The 18855-nt window shown below is 42.3% G+C and overlaps 2 protein-coding genes across 5 annotated transcripts; one reads left to right on the top strand and one right to left on the bottom strand.

Annotated features, from left to right (window-relative positions):
• Window positions 1-255: 255 nt before the first annotated feature.
• On the top strand, window positions 256-14396 carry tnip1 (TNFAIP3 interacting protein 1). Of its 4 annotated transcripts, none has more exons than XM_047584634.1 (18): window positions 256-312; window positions 4693-4875; window positions 5408-5551; window positions 5695-5780; window positions 5877-5936; window positions 6573-6782; window positions 7751-7845; window positions 8334-8496; window positions 8737-8829; window positions 8957-9022; window positions 10323-10454; window positions 10583-10711; window positions 10788-10922; window positions 11009-11134; window positions 11228-11311; window positions 11782-11997; window positions 12225-12309; window positions 12787-14396. In XM_047584634.1, exons 2-18 carry the CDS (start codon window positions 4728-4730, stop codon window positions 12876-12878), a joined length of 2064 nt encoding a protein of 687 aa, XP_047440590.1. In that variant the 5' UTR covers window positions 256-312; window positions 4693-4727; the 3' UTR covers window positions 12879-14396. The 4 variants fall into 4 exon arrangements, with proteins under 4 accessions (XP_047440590.1, XP_047440589.1, XP_047440592.1 ...); XM_047584633.1 differs by lacking the exon at window positions 256-312 and adding an exon at window positions 3544-3693; XM_047584636.1 differs by lacking the exon at window positions 256-312 and adding an exon at window positions 3544-3693 and having other exon boundaries at window positions 11872-11997.
• A 123-nt stretch (window positions 14397-14519) lies between these two features.
• gpx3 (glutathione peroxidase 3) lies at window positions 14520-18787 on the bottom strand. The gene is made up of 5 exons (XM_047584638.1): window positions 18558-18787; window positions 17046-17196; window positions 16817-16934; window positions 16259-16358; window positions 14520-15047 (listed from the first exon to the last, which is right to left on the bottom strand). The coding sequence occupies exons 1-5, from the start codon at window positions 18759-18761 to the stop codon at window positions 14826-14828; spliced, it is 795 nt and encodes a 264-aa protein (XP_047440594.1). The 5' UTR covers window positions 18762-18787; the 3' UTR covers window positions 14520-14825.
• Between the last annotated feature and the right edge of the window lie 68 nt (window positions 18788-18855).

An 18855-nucleotide genomic window follows, 5' to 3' on the forward strand; every position in this document is an offset into this window, starting at 1 on the left:
CTGTTGCTCTCTTGCACCATTCAGGCTTCTTTAAACACATCTAGGTGTGCAGCATGGTGTGTGTGCTGCAAACTACAGCACAAAAAGTGTATATATTTTTAAACGTGTAAAGTTGTCTGTTCGTGTGTTGTGTTACTTAGTAAAGGCAGACCACACAGTTGGACACACACACAAGGTTCTGTTCAGGCTGAGCCTAGTATCAGGCCATTTTACTGGGTTATGGGAATTCCCCAAGTCTCACAGTGAAATTGCTTCCCCCCCATTCACCAGTTTCCTTAAAAAGTGCCTCTCCGACATAAGCTGAATGTGTGGGTGAGTTGTTGTTTATTTGTTTTAACATTTCAGATATAGGTGCAGAATATTTTAGACGTGTTATTATGTATTAGCTTGCTTTTTTTACTCAGGGTGGGTGGGAATCTGTTTTTTCTGTTTTGTTTGTCTGGTGTCACTGAAATGAGTGTTGCTGGCCTTTGTTAGGAACATGACATGCCAGGCAAATAGTGAAAAGGTTCATTTCTGCTTAATGCGCTTGAAAAGAAATGCCATTAGTTCTGTGATTGTGTTGCTTCACTTAATTCACTTATTGTAAACAACTTTTTAATCCTAAATTAATGCCTCTTCTGTGTTTTTATGGTTTAGTTGTACAGTTAGAACTTTCTTAGTAAAACATATTTTTAAAACGTATAGTCAGTCAGTTAAAATAACATGAAATGCACCTTGAAATCCTTATTTAAGAATTGTACATAAGAGAACTATATGTTTATTTGACAATTTAACAAGACTTTAGATTCACTGTTAAAGATGATACAAGTAGCCAGTTAAAATTAGAAAGAAAAACATATCTGGTGCCTGTGCGTGTCTTGTCCAGTTTGTTTTTTTATTAGTTTTTTACCGAATTGTGATAGAAACTCGGTAGCGATAATGTCCCTGAATTAATGCCACGGGAGGAAAGCGGGAGTCACCGCTTGACTCACAAAAGGATGTTTTGTATTAAGTAGCACAGAGCTAATGACTATCAGCTGCTAATTTGTGCTGCTATGAGATGGGAAACTGGTCTGTCCCTGTGTCTCAGCAGGGTGAGGTGACTAGTCTGAGCCTATGAGTCAATGGGGCTTCAATCTGTCGATTACTCAGTTTCCTCACATGTCCTCCCCTCACTGCCCGTCTTTCTACAAGGAGGTGAATGCTTTTAAATGGTATGAAAAGTGGTCGAGAGGCACAAACAAATTGTGCGAGGAACGGCTACATGATACGTGACGTTTCCTGTGTTTTTTCTGCTTTGTGCTGCCAGCCTCAGTGTCATCACCTTGTTTATTAGTTCAGCACGTCACAGCAGCCAGAGGTGGAAACACAGTGTGCCATGTAAATACGGACAAGGTGTTTGGTGACAAGCAGGACTGGGAGGGGGGGGGGGGGGGAGCCACATCTGAGCTGTGTGTTTGCTTTTTCCCGTGGCCAGTAAATGGCTCTCTAGAGAAAACATTCACACATTTACATTATCTGGCCGATGGGACACATCACAGTAAAAATGCAATGTAACGTGTCCGTTGTTTTGCTGTTGTATGTCACTTTGATTGAAACATTTGACTCACTTCAATCTGAAGCACTTTAAGAGTGATTTTTTTAATCATGAAAAGTATTTTCAGATGAGGCTTATTATTACTCAAGCACACACCCATTACACATCACAGGCCGTCTACCCAGTCTCTGGTTTTGTCACTCGTTCTCTTTCTTAACAATTTTCTTTCAAAGACTTTAAATCAAAGACACAGTGGGTAGTATATTGAACAGTTTTTCATGATAGCTATTAGTAAACTGGTTTCCCTGGCAGGGTAGTGTTAACAATAGTTGGTGGTGCTGGGGCACTTTTTTTTTGTTGTTTTTTTTACAGGAAGCAGCTATAGCGTCTACATAAAGAGAAAAGCAGAGGTGTGATAACTTTGGGTTCATCGTGTCCCTTATAGATAAAAATTATTTGCCAAATAGTATTTCCGGTATTAATATGACACGCACCCTGATGAAGTCCCCAAGGCTGGATTTTTTTTTTTTTTTTGTAGTTATATGCTTTTTACTGCTGGGTAATTAAATTAATCACAGTTACTCATTACAAAGTCGTGGAAACAGTACGTTCTCATGAGCTCAGTTATACAGAATCACACTGCTTCCAGTTAACAAAATAATGGTCTCTGCAACTCCTTGAAGAAAAAGTACAACCGCAGATTATCTGTTTGTTAATTCCCACAAGATGTCACTATTGCTCTAAATTATTTATTTACACTCCCGTCAGTAAAATCCTTAAAAAATTAAGGACAACATCGTTTTTTTCTCTCTTCTTTTTTTGTCAGATTAATGTGTAGTGGTGCTCCTCGACAAATACCGTTTAACCTCTGACTGACGAAACAATTAAAAACACTGTGTTTGCTATATTTTTCGGTGTGGTGTGTAGCAAACACACGGTTTCTTTTACACGTTATCTGTAAATGTTTGTATTTGATATGTATATTTTCTAATTATATGAATGTGGATGTGAGTTTTAATAGCATGAGTTTAAATATTCGTAGAGACACTGATATAGCAAATGTTTTGGCTTGATTATAGTGATGTCTTGATATTTACAGTACAGTAAAGTGGATGGCTGTTGGAGACAAAACAAAGTAGACATAAAGGCCTAGTGTCGTGTTCACTGTACGTAGGTAGAAGTCTTAAATAAGCTCCAAAAGTTACATTTAATATCTTTCATTTTAAAGAAAAATATTAAAATGAATCATATCATGTCACAAGAAATAAAAATCAATGTGAAAATAATATGTTAGGTAATCAATTACTAGATAACCTTAATTTTCTAAACTTTAAACTGTAAAATGTATGTGATAGGATTTAACAAAGCAAGTGTTTAATATATAGGCTACCACCCTTTTCACAATGTTTGACAAAACAACAAATAATTTATTGATAAAATACTTCAGACTGGGTCTAAATAAGACTGTGGACATATTTCTTTGCCAAATATGTCTATTAAGCTGTAGTGTGGCCTTAAAAAGCTCAGTATAACTTGAACTAAGCCTTAATGTTCAGAGGAAATATGTGATGCAATCACAGAAACCCCCACCAGCCCCTTCTCTGAATTTATCAATGAGGAAAAAAGTCATTCAGTGAAAATGCTTGGGTTTGTCCCTGGACTATAGGGGGGTGGCTTTCAAGAGTTTAAAAAAAGACGAATAAAATGTTGTTTTATTCAAATAATTTATATTCAAATGAAAAAAAAAAAAAAATCAGGCCTTGTTTGTGTTATTAGTCTTACCGCTCTCGATGTATCATACGAGCTTTTTTTTTTCTTTTACCACACGTGGACATTAATATACATATTTAAAATTGTACCGTGTGAATAAGATTCTGGTAAAAGCTCTACAGTGAAATGTGGATATGTAAAACATTTTTGTTCCAGTGTTTACATTACGGTCAGCGGTTCCCGTCGGTTCCCCTGTGACAGCGAGCTGCGCGCTGATTGGTTCCCCGTCACGTGTTGTTTGGTTACACTGCGAGCGGCGCGCTGATTGGTCAGCCGCCTGTCAATCATCGCTGTTTACATCAAACGTTGCGAGGTGGAATTTCCCAGGTTACAGCATAGACTCAGTAGAGACCACTTCCGCAATAGATGTCGGGCAGAGAGACGAGGCCACTGCAAGCTGAAAGGTACCCAGCCAAAAGACACCTCTTTGTTTCTTCGCTCGTCGTTTAACTCCGCATTCCGGGCCGACTTACTGCATCGATAAGTGTCTGTAGTGTAGGGAAACAAGAGGCGCTAGCGGCTTCCTGTGTCCCACTGTCATCTAGTGTCAGCTAGCCCTAAGCTAACGAAGATGTTGCTAGCAATTTGCATGACAACAGCGAAAACTAATATTAGCTTTCTTCAGCCAATCAAGGTAGCTGCCATTAGCAAGATTGGGCTGTATTTGAGTCTCGTCTGTTGGGTAGACGTTCGCTAGTCGGATTTACTAACATTTTACGATTTCCTTGCTCCGCTTTTGTCTCCTTTTCTCCCTCGGATGTGGACGCTGTAACGTTAGTTGTCATATTTAGCCATCACACACTAGCACACTTTTGCCAGAATATGTCACCCTGCCAGGGTAGCATCATGGTGATATCGGTGCTTTTTGTCCTCCCAGAGCCGTCGGAGGGGTTTATTATCTTCACCCAGAGTTTGCACACGTCCTGTTATAAATTATAACTTAGCCAGAGGTCGTCAGTGGGTCCAATGGTTACAGGACATGGTGTATTTGCCGTTGGTTTGAGTCGCTGGATCATTGCTTTACCACATACTTAATAGGATTTGTAGTTAAGAACACAGAGGTGATAGTGAAGTGACTTCAACTGCTGTCCTCTCCTTTATGAACACTTTTATGGTTGTTGCTCCTCTACTGTACCTCATACTTTCCAATCTTTTTGATTTAAAACTCCGACATAATAGTTTTCGATGCAAAAATTGCAAAGATTTGTCGTTGTTTTTTGTTTCCTAGTTGATCCTCTAATTGCAAACTGTTGGACTCGTTTTCTGCACGGTGCATTTACTCCTGTCTTCATCTTTTTGTGTCCTTCTATCTCCCGCCGAGTAGTTTCCTAGCAGGCTTCTATCTTAAAATACAATAAATTTCATTCAGTTTAAAAAAAAAAATGGTCGTCTTCTCTCTACAGTTCATAGGACCATGTTTAGAAAGTGAGTGGCGGCTATGGAAGGGAAAGGTCCGTACCGCATCTATGATCCAGGTGGGAGTGAGGTCAAGGCCAGAGATGAGGCCAGAGGGGAAAGCAGCTATCGACAGCTTCTGGAGGAGAACAGCATATTGAGGGAGCGGATGAAGGGACTTAAGAGCTTGGGTAAGTTCCTAAAAAGAGAATGGTTATCAGATGTCTGTGGACTGAGAGGGACGCCACCTGCTCTTTGGCACCCCACATGTGTTGAGCGTCTTAGCTGTGGAAGAGGTTTATATGCAAAGACGAACAGCTCTTCGTTGTTGTTTGCATACCGTGCAGCAATAAAAATAAAACTTTGTTGAGCTTGTAGCAACACAAACCTGCAAAGATGTCAAAGGATCTACCATAGGAGTTCACCTAACTAATTCCCGTGTCAAAACATTTGGATGACAGAGCAAAAGTGTCAGGCGCAGCAGTTGTAGTGGAATGCAACAAAACCCGATAATCTTTCATTGATTGTCTGTCGGAGAGTTAACATGCCAGATATGTGAGTCGGATTGTTTCTTTGTGACTCACCAGAGCAGTGCTGTCGTATCAGTGCGTATCTTCTGAACTCCAGTCACATCCTACTTGATGACTGCTCATGCTGATAATTCTGGCTTGGGCTGCGTTCGTTGAAAGTCAGATTAACTGAACTTGGTGCTGAAACTTGCAGGTGACTTGTTGGAGGAGTCTCAGTCGGAGGCATCGAGGCTTCGGCAGCGAGTGGAAGAACTTGTCAGAGACAACGAAGCCCTGAAGTCCTCCAGCTTCGCTGCCAGTCTTTGTATGGGAGGACCAGTTCAGACCGAGGCACAAAGTAGGTTCCGTGGACTTGATAGTATTGGTAGTAATTTTAAATTTGTAGACATTTACCCATATTTTGTGATTATTACTACGCGGACTTGGTGTTACTTTACTGAAGCTTGTGCTAAACTGGATGTGGGTACGATTTATTTTTAGGTAAACCCTGTTTACAACCTACTGCAGAGCAGAAGGAGGAGCAAACAAGCTGTTTAGGGAAGACTCTTCAGTCTGAGAAGCCCAATGTAAGTAATTTGTACTAAGCTTTCGGTTGTTACATTATTACGGGTCTAAAATAAAGAGATATCAGGTTGATATGCTTAATGTTTTGGTCTTTCCAGGAGGCCTTATCTGAGTTTGAGGTGGTGAACATGGAGGGAAAGACTCCAGATGCCTTGACTGTACGTACCAAATATATATCGACGTTGTTGAAGGAGATGCCAGCATCTTGAATTGTGTTGGTTGTCTCAAAAAAGTTATTGAATATCAAAACTATCTAGAACAAACCAGTATTTAATAGTATCCGTTAATTTGTTTAAATTATTAAGGCTAAATTTAACCTTTCCTCTTTCTAGCCACACCCTAAAATATGGGAATATATATTCTTGGTGCTCTTGTTGACTCACCAGCAAACACAATAATGGTAGCTCCAGCCTGAGTCAGTCGGGGGAAAGTCCAGGATTATTACAGGCTGAAATTACACTGCTGATTCATTTGCACACTACATCCCAAAGAATGTGTCAATAGGACACTGCCATAATATTACAGACGCTGTCAACAATAATGTAGCTGGCTAACCTTTTATATACGGTGAAATTCTACTGCGTGCTATGTCGCCGAACCACTCCTAAAGTCTAGATGGTTACCACATCCAGCTGCAGCCTGTGAGGACCAAATATAAATCCAACTGGACAAACTGGTTTTGAGTATTCAGATTAATCAGCTGCTGCTTTTCATAGCAATAGAGGAGCATGATGGTTGAAAAACTTGTGTAATTATGAGAGGGAGTGACTGTCTACCTGTGTGGGTATCTCCAGGCCGGGTCGGCGGCAGGAGTAATTCCCCTCCTTCCTCAGGAGAACATCGAGCTAGCGAGCCAGCTGAAGAGATTAGAGAGCTCCTTCAGCATATTTGCAGAGGAGTCCAACCCCAACCAGCTGTTAGCTCATCTTGGCCGCATGGCTGTGGAGTTTCACCACCTTTCCTCAAAGGTCCAGAAGAACGAGCAGAGGACCTCCCTCCTACAGGTATGCCAAACATCAGCCGTATCACAGGACGAATCACAGTCACGCTCTGTTTAGGATTTAACTTATTTTTCTGAGATAAGCTCATGTGAGAAAATAGAGTCTGTTTTAAGTAGCGCAACATAGCATGAGAAAATGTGTAGACAGTTAGTCATGATTGATAAAATACAACTTTTGATTTTTATATACTTAAAGTATAAACCATTTAAATCCTTTTTTTTATCAAATGCTTCAGTATGAGTTTTATGGTAAATTTGTGCCGAATGATGCAATAAAGACAAATTTCCTGACTTGTAAAAGTTGTAAAAAAAATTCAGTGTGTAGAAATGACAAATTGTACAGATTCAGAAGTTTCACCATCACAACAATAGTAATATTGGTGTCTTGTACAGTCGTCCATTAAGTGCAGAGTGCACACTCTGACTTGTCATAGACCAATGTTAGAGTCCCTGTAGTGGTATTCGTCTCGTTATGCACATGGACGACTGTATAAGATGCCAGTGTTACTATATTGTAAAGTTTATGTGTCTGTACAGTTACTTTGCACTTGTTAGACCCTTAAAGTTAAACTTTACTAAGTAAAATTCAAAATCGGTTCAGTTATTAACTGCATTTATTTTAAGAGTAATGGAAAGGAGGTGGTGAACGAAGCCAGAAAGTGTCAGTTTATTTGCTGCCTAATTGGATTTGTTGTAATGTCTGTATTATTCAGACATACTAGTAGAAGCTTTAAAATAAAAGGGGGGTTTTGATTTGTGGGTGGAAAATGTAAAAATAGAGGACAATGCAGAAATAGAGAGAGTAGAGAGAAAAAGACTTTGCTCACATATATATATTTTTAATCTCAATACATTTATCATCGTGTCAATGAAAACTTGTGATGGATATGTCCGTGCATACAGATGTTACAAATGTACTCTTGTTAACCAGACTTGTGTCTTCACATTGTGTGTGATGTGTACGTTTCGCAGACTCTCTGTGAGCAGCTCAGACAGGAGAACAATGAGCTTCGAAAGAAAATGGAAGAGGATCATCATATCAGGAATCGAGACTTGGAACAGCTGAGGTAATGTTTTTCCTTCTCTTTTAGTTTGACTGTGCTTTGTGTTGCTTCTGCTGCAGCAGAAACTTCATTATGAGTAAGGTCAAGAAAAACAAACTGTGAACTCCGTAGCGCACTTGTTCACAAATAACTAGACACTTACGTCTTGTTCCTATTCTTTGGTCTTCCTTTTTTTTTTTTTTTTTTTTTTTAAATTGTGGGGCAGTTTTGTTTCTGAATGATCTTTGTGTGAGTCAGCCTCCTCTTTACTGCTGATGACAGAACATTACACTTATCATGGATGCTGCCACTTGACCATGCTTTCATTTCTCATGGGGGATTATTCCTGTGCTTTCAGTTGTTATCAGTGCAGCTAGTTATTGTAGGTTCTTCCCACCGACCATCCCTGAGCCGTACTAAAAATATCAACAACCTCAGGAACAAGGGGCATTTTTGCCCCCACCCCCCACCCCTCGACAAAAGCTATCATTTTCATTTTCTTGGCGGTTCAGGCAGGAGAATCAGAAACTCAAGGAGCTGGTCACAGGAGGAGCAGCGGCAGCGGCAACAACTGTGTCGCCATCTGACACCGAACCTCCAGAAGCCAAAGAGGAGCCAGTCAAGGAGGAATCTGCCGCTGTCCGATCTAAGATGGAGGCCACCACACCACAGAAGGTAGTGTAACTTAAATTACGTGGCTTTTTCTTTTTTTCATCCTGTTCACATTAAGTCACTTCACTTAACATGATTAAATCTCTCCTATTTTCACACCAAAGATGTTTGATTTGGTTTATTTCATGCGAATTTGTAACTTTGTAACTTAAAACTCATAAGCTGTTGATATGTGCGTAACAGAGGAATGTTGTGGATTTAGGAATATTCTGTGTGTGTGTGTGTGTCCACCCCCCTCCTCAGAGTGGAAAGGCTGCAGAGAAAACCCCGACCAAACCGTGTGATGTAGAGGTGTATGAGAAGAAGATCAAGCTTTTGGAGAAGCAGAGAAAGGATGTGAGTTGTACACACTTGCTTTCTTACTTTGCTGCTCATCCTCTTTTGCCATAGGGGAAAGTCTCTGTGCGTTTTGTTTCCTATATGTTCAGTGTTGTTTGTTTCACTTTCTGGCGCCTGCTCACAGGTACTGGAGGTGAACAAGCAGTGGGACATTCAGTGGAACTCCATGAAGTCACAGTTTGAGCAAAAGGTACAGTAATGACTTTACAGCTGTTGTGAAGGGTGTGGGAAGACATAGTCGTGTCCTTGAGCGGTTGAATCCTCATTCCTCTGAAAAACACTGTCAGTTGTGAATTTATTTTTGTTTTTTTTTAAAGAACTTGAACCTGCCTATATAATCCACCAAATATTCTTTAGTCCCGTTCTCTCACGTCCCATGTAGAATCGTGTTCATTTTGTTTTAAAATTCTCCCCCGTCGTTATAGTTTCATTAAAAGCACAGCAAAGACATGGATGTACAAGTGCAGTAAGCGAAGTAGTTCATCCATAAAACTGTCCTCACTACAGTTAATCTGCGCTTAATACGAAGCCCTTCACACTGTCAAAAATCACAATACCTGTGCATTCATTTCAGGCTATGCAGATGTTAAGCTTAGTAACAGCGTGTCTTATTATTACACTTATGCGTCACTTTATTTCATGAATTGCTGTCGCCGTTAACAGTAGTAACACGTTTGAATTTGATTAGTTTCTGTATTTCTCCAACAATACACACGGTAGGTGAAAGTGATCACGACACAGCCAGAAACTCCACAAATCACTCTGTAAAATGAAGCTGATTTTTCAAAATATTTAAGAGGCCGTTTAGATTTTGTAAGTACAAACTGTATCTTTAAAGATGATAGGGCTCTGGAGTGTGTGCGCATCACCTGGCAGTGAAGCAGCTGTGTGTGTGTCTTTTTTTGTCGTTTTTTTTTTTCTTCTTCTCTTTTTTTTTTTTCAATGTGCTTGTCCAGTGGAAAAGGTGCAATCTTGCAATAGCTCGCTATCTGTGTGCTCTTACCACAAGGCCTGTGACAGCAAGAATTCCCCTCACCTCTCTGGTACCCGCTGGCTTCTGCTGTGGTGCAGTCAGAGGGCAGCGGAGACACACAAATGTACACACTCGCACTCACACACCTGCGCCGTGAACACCCACAATCGTGAACCAACCTACATTCACACTTAGTTCAGACGCAGACACCATGCAGCCTTGGGTTTAAACCACACAACCCCAGATACATCCATTTGCGTCACTGGGTTCGTTCATATTTTACACAAAAACAGAACTGCGTGTTTGCAGATGTGCCTTTGTTGCTGTGGCTTCATTGGTAATTTGATAACACACGTTTATAAAGCTGTATTTCAACACTGAAGATGTCTATCGTTTTTTTTTTTTTTTTTTTTTTTTTTTAATGAGAAAATTGTACCTAAAATGCCTCAAGCACTGAAAACTGTAAGTGTACTTAGTGAGCGCTATCCACGGCTAAACGGGTAACGCTGTCCCACAGATCACAGACCTCAGACAACGGCTGGCTGAGTCCCAGAAAACTGTGCTTGAACTGGAGGCTGAGCGAGAACAGAGACAGCGCGACTATGACAAGAAGCTGCTGCTCGCTAAATCCAAGATTGAAAATGTGCAGGTGAGAATAAAAGGACTGAAGACCCAGGTGAAACTGTTCCAAATAATTCAAATAAACAAGACGCTAAATCTAGCATTTGTAGGATATTTTTTAAGAAAGTTGTTTTTAAAGTTCTGCGTGTGTTCCAGGGGGAGAAGGAGTGTTTAAACTCTGAGACCACCGAGCTGAAGCAGAAGGTTCGCTACCTGCAGGATCAGCTGCTGCCCCTCAGCAAACAGAAAGAGTACCAGGAGAAGGAGATCCAGCGCCTCAACAGGGTGAGTGTGGAAGAGACGCAAAGTGTGTGTGAGATGCGCGTTTGTGCTAAATTAAATTAGTATTCTCTTTCTCCAGGCTTTAGAAGAAGCCTTGAACCTCCACCCACCTTCAACCTCCCAACAACCTCCCGGCCAGAGCAACTTTGCAGACGCGGCCAATAACCTGAAGAAGCAGGAACTGCTCACTCAAATCGCTGTGCTAAAAGAGCAGGTCAGACAAATGCTCCGAGACAAATGCTCGCCGGGGTTTTCCGGGCGCGCACCCTTAACCTCGCGTCTTGCGGTTTTGTGCTTCAGGTGAAAATCTTTGAAGAGGACTTCAGAAAAGAAAGGAGCGACAGGGAACGAATGAACGAGGAGAAGGAGGACTTGAGGCGACAAGTGGAGAGACTCCAGGGTCAGATTACTAATTTGACCAATCAGGTGAGCCGTGTATTTGTCTGTAACTCTCTCCTCATCGTGTCCGCCCGTCTTAGAATGAATATATGATAACAGATTTTTTTTTGTGTGATTCAGCTTCACCAGGCGCAGAACGAGTGTCAGAGAGAGCGGACAGAGAGATGTAAGCTGGAGAGACTGCAGATGCAACATCACAAACAGGTACTGGCCGCAGCTCAGGCCTGAGCCCGACATTACTGCAGATGTGTTGAGATGGTGAATAAAAAAAGCCGCCTTCAGACTGGACAGGTGATCGGTCATTGTGGCCGTTTAGTTGAGGCCGAAATTCGCTCTTGAAGCCTTTGGGAGGAATCATGCAGTAAGCACATGTGAGTGGCGGTAAATCTTGCAGAGTAGCGCCCCCCTGTGACAGAGCACGGCCTTAGACGGCTGTGAGGAGTTCATAGTGGACGAACGGATGCTCCGGCGCTCAGAGCCTCGCTCCGGTTAGCTTGTTTTTTTTTTTTTGTCAGCGCGTTGGGGGATCAGCAGGTGGAACGTTCAACACTCCTCAGTGGGAGGGCAGCCGCAGCGGGGTTGAGGTTGTCGGCAGCGGCCCGCGCTGCGTTCGCTGAGAGTAGCAGCCGCGCGCACTGATCGGGGATCACATTTGTACTTGTGATCCCTCGTAGGGGCAGCAGCAGGAAAGACGTACCTCAGACCCCACGTCAGGCTCAGTGAACGGCCCGCTGAGCCCTCCCTACTGTGGTCCCTTTGTGCAGGTGGGACCGCAGGGCCTTGAGGGTTGGCCCATACACTTCCCTCCCAGGATGCCCAATGCAGCAGGCGCCACAGCCGCAGCCACCGCAGCGCCACCCCCTGTACGAGACTTCCAGCCTGTTAACCCGGTAAGGGTGCTCTAAAGCCCCTCTGTCTCTGTCTCTGGAGTGACTCTGGCTCACTGAGGAAACAAGGCTCTTTTCTTCTCTCGCCTACGCTTCCCTTATTTGCTGGGAGCAGCACGCTTACATGCTATCACCATTGATGGGTCACAGCAAAGACTTAAGGGCTGCTTGCTGCGGTGATTGAGAGTAATTAGAGGTATGAACTTGGATGGTGCTTTCTGTTTGGACAGGGTTTTCCTTGGCAGATGTCATTCCCTCAGCCCAGAGGGGCCAGAGCAGTAGGAGAGAGTTCCAGACCACCACCAGAGAATGCAGGTAACGTGTACAGTGTTTTATTCAAGGTTATTTTCTTCTCAGCAAAACACAACCAAATATGTAGTTCTCCACTGTTTGTAGTTTTAAAAACTGTCTCTGTTTTTAAAGTATTTCCCCAAAAGAAATTAAACAGGCAAACATACTACATTTGTTAAGGACTATTTTTCAGGTCGTGAGTAAGAAAGAATAGTGAGTAAGAAAAAATATTGGCATATTGATATTTTTTCCCACCCCTCATTCATGGTAGTTTACTACTACTTACTCAGTAGTGTCCAAATCATCACTCACCCAAAGATCGGTTTCACATTGTATCATGTTTTTTAGTTTTTTTTTTTTGTTTGTTTTTTTTGTCATGTCATTACAACACCGCAACCAGTAGTTACTGTACTGAATGCATTCAAAAGAGAACTGTGTAGCAGCAGAGGTTGTGACTCTGTCTTTTGTTTTTTTTTTTTTTGTTTTTTTCGGCGCCCGTAGACCAGCCAGCAGCAGCAGCCGCAGCAGCAGCCGCAGCAGCGACGGGATTTGGAAAAAGGGAGCGACAGAACATAGACCCTGGAAAGCACTAAAAGCATCACCGTACCCACCTGACGGAGTCTGGGTAGTAGCATGAAATCAGTTTTTGAGTTGACAAGGTGTGATTTGATCTATAATTTTCCTACTGAACTGTAGATATCCTATTGTAATGTTGTTTATACTTGCGTTTTATAAGCCTATTTGTGAAACACTTCGCTATTCTGAATATATACATGGAATATTATTTCGATTTTTTTTATCGGGATCTTAAGTCATTTCTTAAATAGGTTGAAATAATTGACATTGTTCAGGTTTGGTTTGGTTTTGTTTTTTTTTCTCCAGAAAATAAACCTACGTGATTGTCTCTCTGCAAGTATGTAACAACTTGACACTTTACTTGTAGGGTCGCAGGAAGCCATTCCCCAATATGACTACGTATACTCATTCCAACAATGGGTGATTATTTAGGTACACTGAATCATAGAATTTACAATGTGAATGTTAATTGAGTTGAGGGTTTTCTTCAGTACCATCGATGTTATAGACCTGTCCCATACGTGTAACTGTTCAAAGGTGGTTGTTGGAATACAAAAATTTTGGCAAATGAATCTTGATGGTATCATACCAAAAACATGATTGTGATTATTGATTATTTATTTATAACCTGCTGTTTTGATAGTTGCATTGACTAAGTGTAAATCATTGTCTTTAGTAATGCTGTTCTTTCTATGTTGTTAGTGTAATCCCAATATATTGTAGCTATGGACATTGTATGTTTGTATCAGACACAATACACAATGCACAGTACATACACAATCTTTTTTTTTTCCCATGACGATGGACCTAATCTCATTAAACAACACTTCTACTTGATTTGACCACTCATTCTGATATTTATACTCATCTCACTGCATCCTGTACTGTTGCCCCCAGTTTAGCCCCGACACACCGTGTCCAGAGCTCAGAGCTCCCGATTCGCTCTTGCGAGTTCATCGGCGTTCCACGGCCCTAGACTCGATGTTACAGCAGTGCGGCCGCTCCTCAGAGGTGAACCTCTGCCAGGATGTCTGGCTTTGCTTTTCCGTCCACTTCAACAACCAGCAATCCACGCCTTGCCGACTGACCTGTGAACTGCTGTAACACAGGAGTCGAGAGCCCAGATAAACGGTCACAGGATCCGCGGCTCCAGGTCGTTGCTATTTTAAAGTCCAACCTCAAAAAAAACAAAAACAAAAGAAAACAAAAAAGACATCAAGCCTGTTTTGACTGAAAACTACGGTTTCCTTGGTGTTGTGTAGTCGTCAGATGAAGGGCTCTAAAATTTGTGGAGTTGACTTTGGGGGGGTAAAGCTCAGTTTTATCTAAGAAGTTATTAATCAACAGGGAACAAAATCGTGATGGGTGAGAGCTGAGAAGAGACATTAGCAGAATTGCACTTTGAAAGGTATGCTGTAACTACTGGCAGTTGTATTTTCCTGGTTTGTAGCCTTTTATTTTCTTTTTTGCTGTAGGCAAAAGCACATGTGAGACTTTTTGTATTTGACTGGCTTAATAAATCTATTCTAAATGTCTGACGGTATCTTACCATGCTTGTTCATCTCTAGACTTCCCCCTTTTGTTTTCGATGAGAAGTGCCTCGTTTTCAACTTGACTCCTGAAGTTGTTTCTCGTAAAGAAAGGCCCGCACACGTGCGTGGTGTTCTCAGTGATTTATTGAAAGCAATTAACATTTAGGCAGTAATGGCTAACAGGTTCTGTCAGGAGAAGATGACATGGTGCTGTGGGATTTGCAAGGCAGCCTGAATGCACTGAAAAGCTGGCTTGAACCCCAGATTCCAAAGAGGCCCCACAGAGTTCCTGTTTTCAGGCCTCCTCTTCATTCAACATGCCATCTTCATGTATCAGAAACTGTCACCTTACTCTTAATGTGCTACATTAGCTCTACTCGTCTTCTGCGCCTCGTTCCTGCTGCTGGGACGCGTTTGTACGGCCAGTCGCGTCTAATTTAAAATATCCTGTTTGTACAGCTGGAGCAGGTATTTGCGAATATCCGCTCGGACCTCGGAGACGTTGACACTCGGGTGCCACCTCATCACCGGCTTTCCGTCTGGGCCCACCAGGAACTTCTCAAAGTTCCACTTGATGTCGCTGATCTTCAGAGGCTCCCAGAAGAGCCTGCCGTACGAGCTGCCAAAGTCGCCTCCGACCGCAGGACAGGATCTCTGCACGGTGGAAAGAACGTGAATTGGATGAGAGAGCGGAGAATTCTGTGCGCAAGCGAAATGCATCTCACATCTATAGAAACAAGTGCAGTTTTGATTTTTGATTAACTACATATCTACTGTTCTGCATGCTGGCATGCATTGGAGAATATTGCAATGGCTTAGAAATATTTAATAAATACAATAGATCCCTTGTTGGATTATACAGTGGGGAAATGTTAGCAGCCACCCCGTGCAGTGCCCAGGGACGAGTTTTGCACTGGAGCATGGTTCTTCAACGTTTTTTCCAAGGACCCCCAAACTGATGGAGAGATTCAGTAGGGACCTATTATAAGTGTTCCATATTAAACCCTTGTGCTATTTATAAATGTACATTATTATTGTCATTTTGCATTTAAGCTATCCCTTTTTCCCTTTACTAAAATATATTGTATTCATGTATTTAAAGCAATTAAAAATATATATATATATATAAAAAATGTCTGATCAACCAAAGATTTTGCGACCCTCCTGCAGTGCATCTGTGGATCCCCTAGGGGTCGCGGACCCCTAGTTGAAGACCTTTGCTCTACAGTCATGGATGTAATGGGATTTTAACCAGTGATCCTGGTCCCAACCAAGGTCCCTTCATTTTATTCTGAAAATAAACACTATTCACTGCACGCCAGTGATGCCGGTAGCGCGTTACTTACTAACGCCTGACTCAAATCTGACCACTTTTTTCCACTAACGAATAATCTAACACGTTACTATTTCCAAACCAGTAATCAGATTAACGTTACTTATCCAAGTTACTGTGCGTTACTATTTTTCCCATTTTCCTGCGTAAAAAGATTCTTCTTGCATCCGTCACGGATGCAACACGCCACGTTTTCAGCATGAGGACACAAACGTAAACAACAATGGAGGGAGGAGGCGGATGAGCATTTTTGAGCTGGAAATACCACCTATATTTTGAATTCATATCGATTAAATACAATAATAACTGAGGAGTTAGTAGTAGTTAGGTGAGAATAGCTTGGAGGCTGAAGGGTCGCTTTGGATTTTGGTGCAAAACTATTAAGTTTTAAGAGAGCTGAAGAAGTTGGTCGGCATCCGGCCTAATGTTCAGATAAACACATTTGCAGAATCTGTACATGGTGAAAGAAGAAAAAAAAACAACAAAATGTACATTTTCAGCCGGGCACTTTGGGGACCTGGCCGCAGCTTACCTTAAGGAAAGTGAAAACCTGTTGCTCGTCTTCTCCATTCACGTCACCTTTCTCAAACAGCAGGAAGTTTGGAACAAATCCCTTGCCTGGTCTAACGTGCCTGGAATCCAGAGAGATAGAGAGAGCAGCTTATCAGCGGACGTGCCCCTGAGCACTCTGCGGCTTGGCAGCTGCCCTAGATTCACTATGAGGGGAGCAAAACGACACGGTGCGCTGCAGAGGCTTTTTGCTTTGGATCTGAAATGACTGATGGAACCTGAGACATAAATCCAGTCTGTTAGAGAGGCCTCCAGGAGAAACCGATCCAAAGGATGTTTCCCTGATTAAATGAAGCCTCGCTGATTGACAGACGACTTAACCAATATTGCAAATTCCCTCCTGCACCCAGCTTGTGTTACGGCACATGCAACAATACACTGTGAAAGGCTTGAGACTCAAACTTTTTTAAGTTCAATTAAAGCTGAGATTTGAGGGAAACAATATCTTCCCTCAGTAGCATACAGTTCATGTCATTTATAATTTTTTTTTTATTGTGGGTCACATTAAAAGATTTCTCACTTCAAACCCAGGATGATTTCACGATTTTCCCCCGGTTCCTGTTTCCCGAACTGGTTGCAGGGGAATCCAAGAACCGTGAGTCCAAGTGCCCTCATCTCCTCTTGCAGTGCATTCAATTCTGATAAAAGAGAAAACATTCAGATGGAGGGAGAAGGTTGTTGCTGTTTTTTTTTAGTTGGTTTTTTTGTGTGTGTGTGTGTTTCTTTAAAGATACGGCGTCGTTTCTTACCCACGTACTGGAAGGTGTATCCTCAGTAAGTGGCCACGTTGACAAACAGGACAGCGCTGCCCATGTAGTCAGTGAAGTTGACGGTGTGGCCACCGCTTAGAGTCTTCGCCTGGTATTCGTAAATGGTGCCATCTGCGGATGAGTCACACCTCTGCGGGTGCAGACAAAGGGTCAGCGCAGGTTATGTTTGTTTGGTTCGGCCGGCCCTCGACACAGTTGCCCACTGCTCCTCTAGTATAGTATTTTTATTTTATAGCGGATTTGATAGATTTTCTAGGTCACCTCAATTTCCCACTAGTTTATCAGAACTGAAGAAGCTACTCGGATGAGTTGCGAAACGTCTTCAAGAAATTCTACAAGTCCAGCTGACCTTATTCAACGCTTTTTTGGATTACCATGACCTGGATGACTGAGAACCTTCACAGACATACGTCTGCGAGGAAGCAAATGCCTCCCGCCTCGGGTTTGTCCTGCAGGTCATGATGTAATAACAACTTTCAGATTTGCTGAAAAGTTGACCTTGACATGGATGTGACCGCTCCCATCTCACAACATGTTTGATGTTCTGTAACATTTCTGTCGCCCACGACTTTTTAAATATTTATCATCATGATTATTTAATAGCAGCGGTTGCTTAACTCATAGTCGTATGACAATCAACATGAATCTTTAACTGATCCACTTGTTTGACCTCCTAAGGTGATAAACTGTACATATTTGGCTTTTGGCACGTTCCTCAGCCAAAGCAGGAAAACCCTTAATGTCAAATAAACCGTACGTCTACCATCTTCAGTCTGTCCTCCAGTGCAAACATCAGGTGCTTGTTTTTCCAAATGGGACGAGGAAGCGTTAACCAAATAAGCAGCATCGGGGACAGCTGCAGCACTTTGACCTTTCTTCTTCTTCATACCTCAGTTGTCAGTGCAAATGAACTCTCGCCACAAAACAAGCACAATTTCAACTTTGCTCTCAAAGTGCCAGATGTACGTAGATTGGTTACACAGTGTGTAGCCGCTGAGCAGTAACGTCTGCCATATTTTACGACCGAGAGAGAGGTCTGTTTGCATAGAGCTGTGATAATAGAGGCCTGGTCCTGAATGTGTGAAGGCGAGCTGGAAAACACAAGCTGCACAACTGTCTTGTCTGGTAGGAAAAGATGTACACCGGGGATTAACAGCTGTTTATATCATTCCCATCCAAATGTTTATAGGACAGTTTCAGGTTGAACACTACCCGGGGTCTGTTAATAAAATTACAAAAATAAAAAATAAAAAAATGTCAAAAAATAAAATAAAAACAGCTAAATGAATAGATCTGTCACGAGGAACATTCCTGAAAAATCATGACAACAAGCCAAATATGGGCAACATCCGGCGTCAGGACAAAACTGACCATCAGGGATGGTACCCTCGTTTTACATCATGACTCTACGCAGCATTAATAGAAAAATAACAAGACGGTGGTGAATCTCTGCCATGAACGTGCTGGAGATCAACAGGTAGGCTCCATTACCTGAGTGAAGGCGGTTCCGGTGCTGGGTCGCAGCAGACCGAGCAGCAGCGGCAGCAGCAGCGGCGAGGAGGGCCACATCGCGCCGTCCTCCCCCGACACGGTGACGACTCTCTGTGGATGTCTGTCAGCGTCTCCCTCGGGATAAATACGCTCCTGTGACAGAGGGGGGCGGAGGGGGCGCACAGCTGGCCGAGATGTCGCCATCTGCTGACGTGAACCGACAATAATAACACGAATGAATGAATGAATGAATGAATGGATGAATGAATGAATGAATGAGTGAATATATGCGTCTACG

The sequence above is a fragment of the Mugil cephalus genome, chromosome 5 (assembly GCF_022458985.1).
Source record: "Mugil cephalus isolate CIBA_MC_2020 chromosome 5, CIBA_Mcephalus_1.1, whole genome shotgun sequence".
Classification (NCBI taxonomy): Eukaryota; Metazoa; Chordata; class Actinopteri; order Mugiliformes; family Mugilidae; genus Mugil; species Mugil cephalus.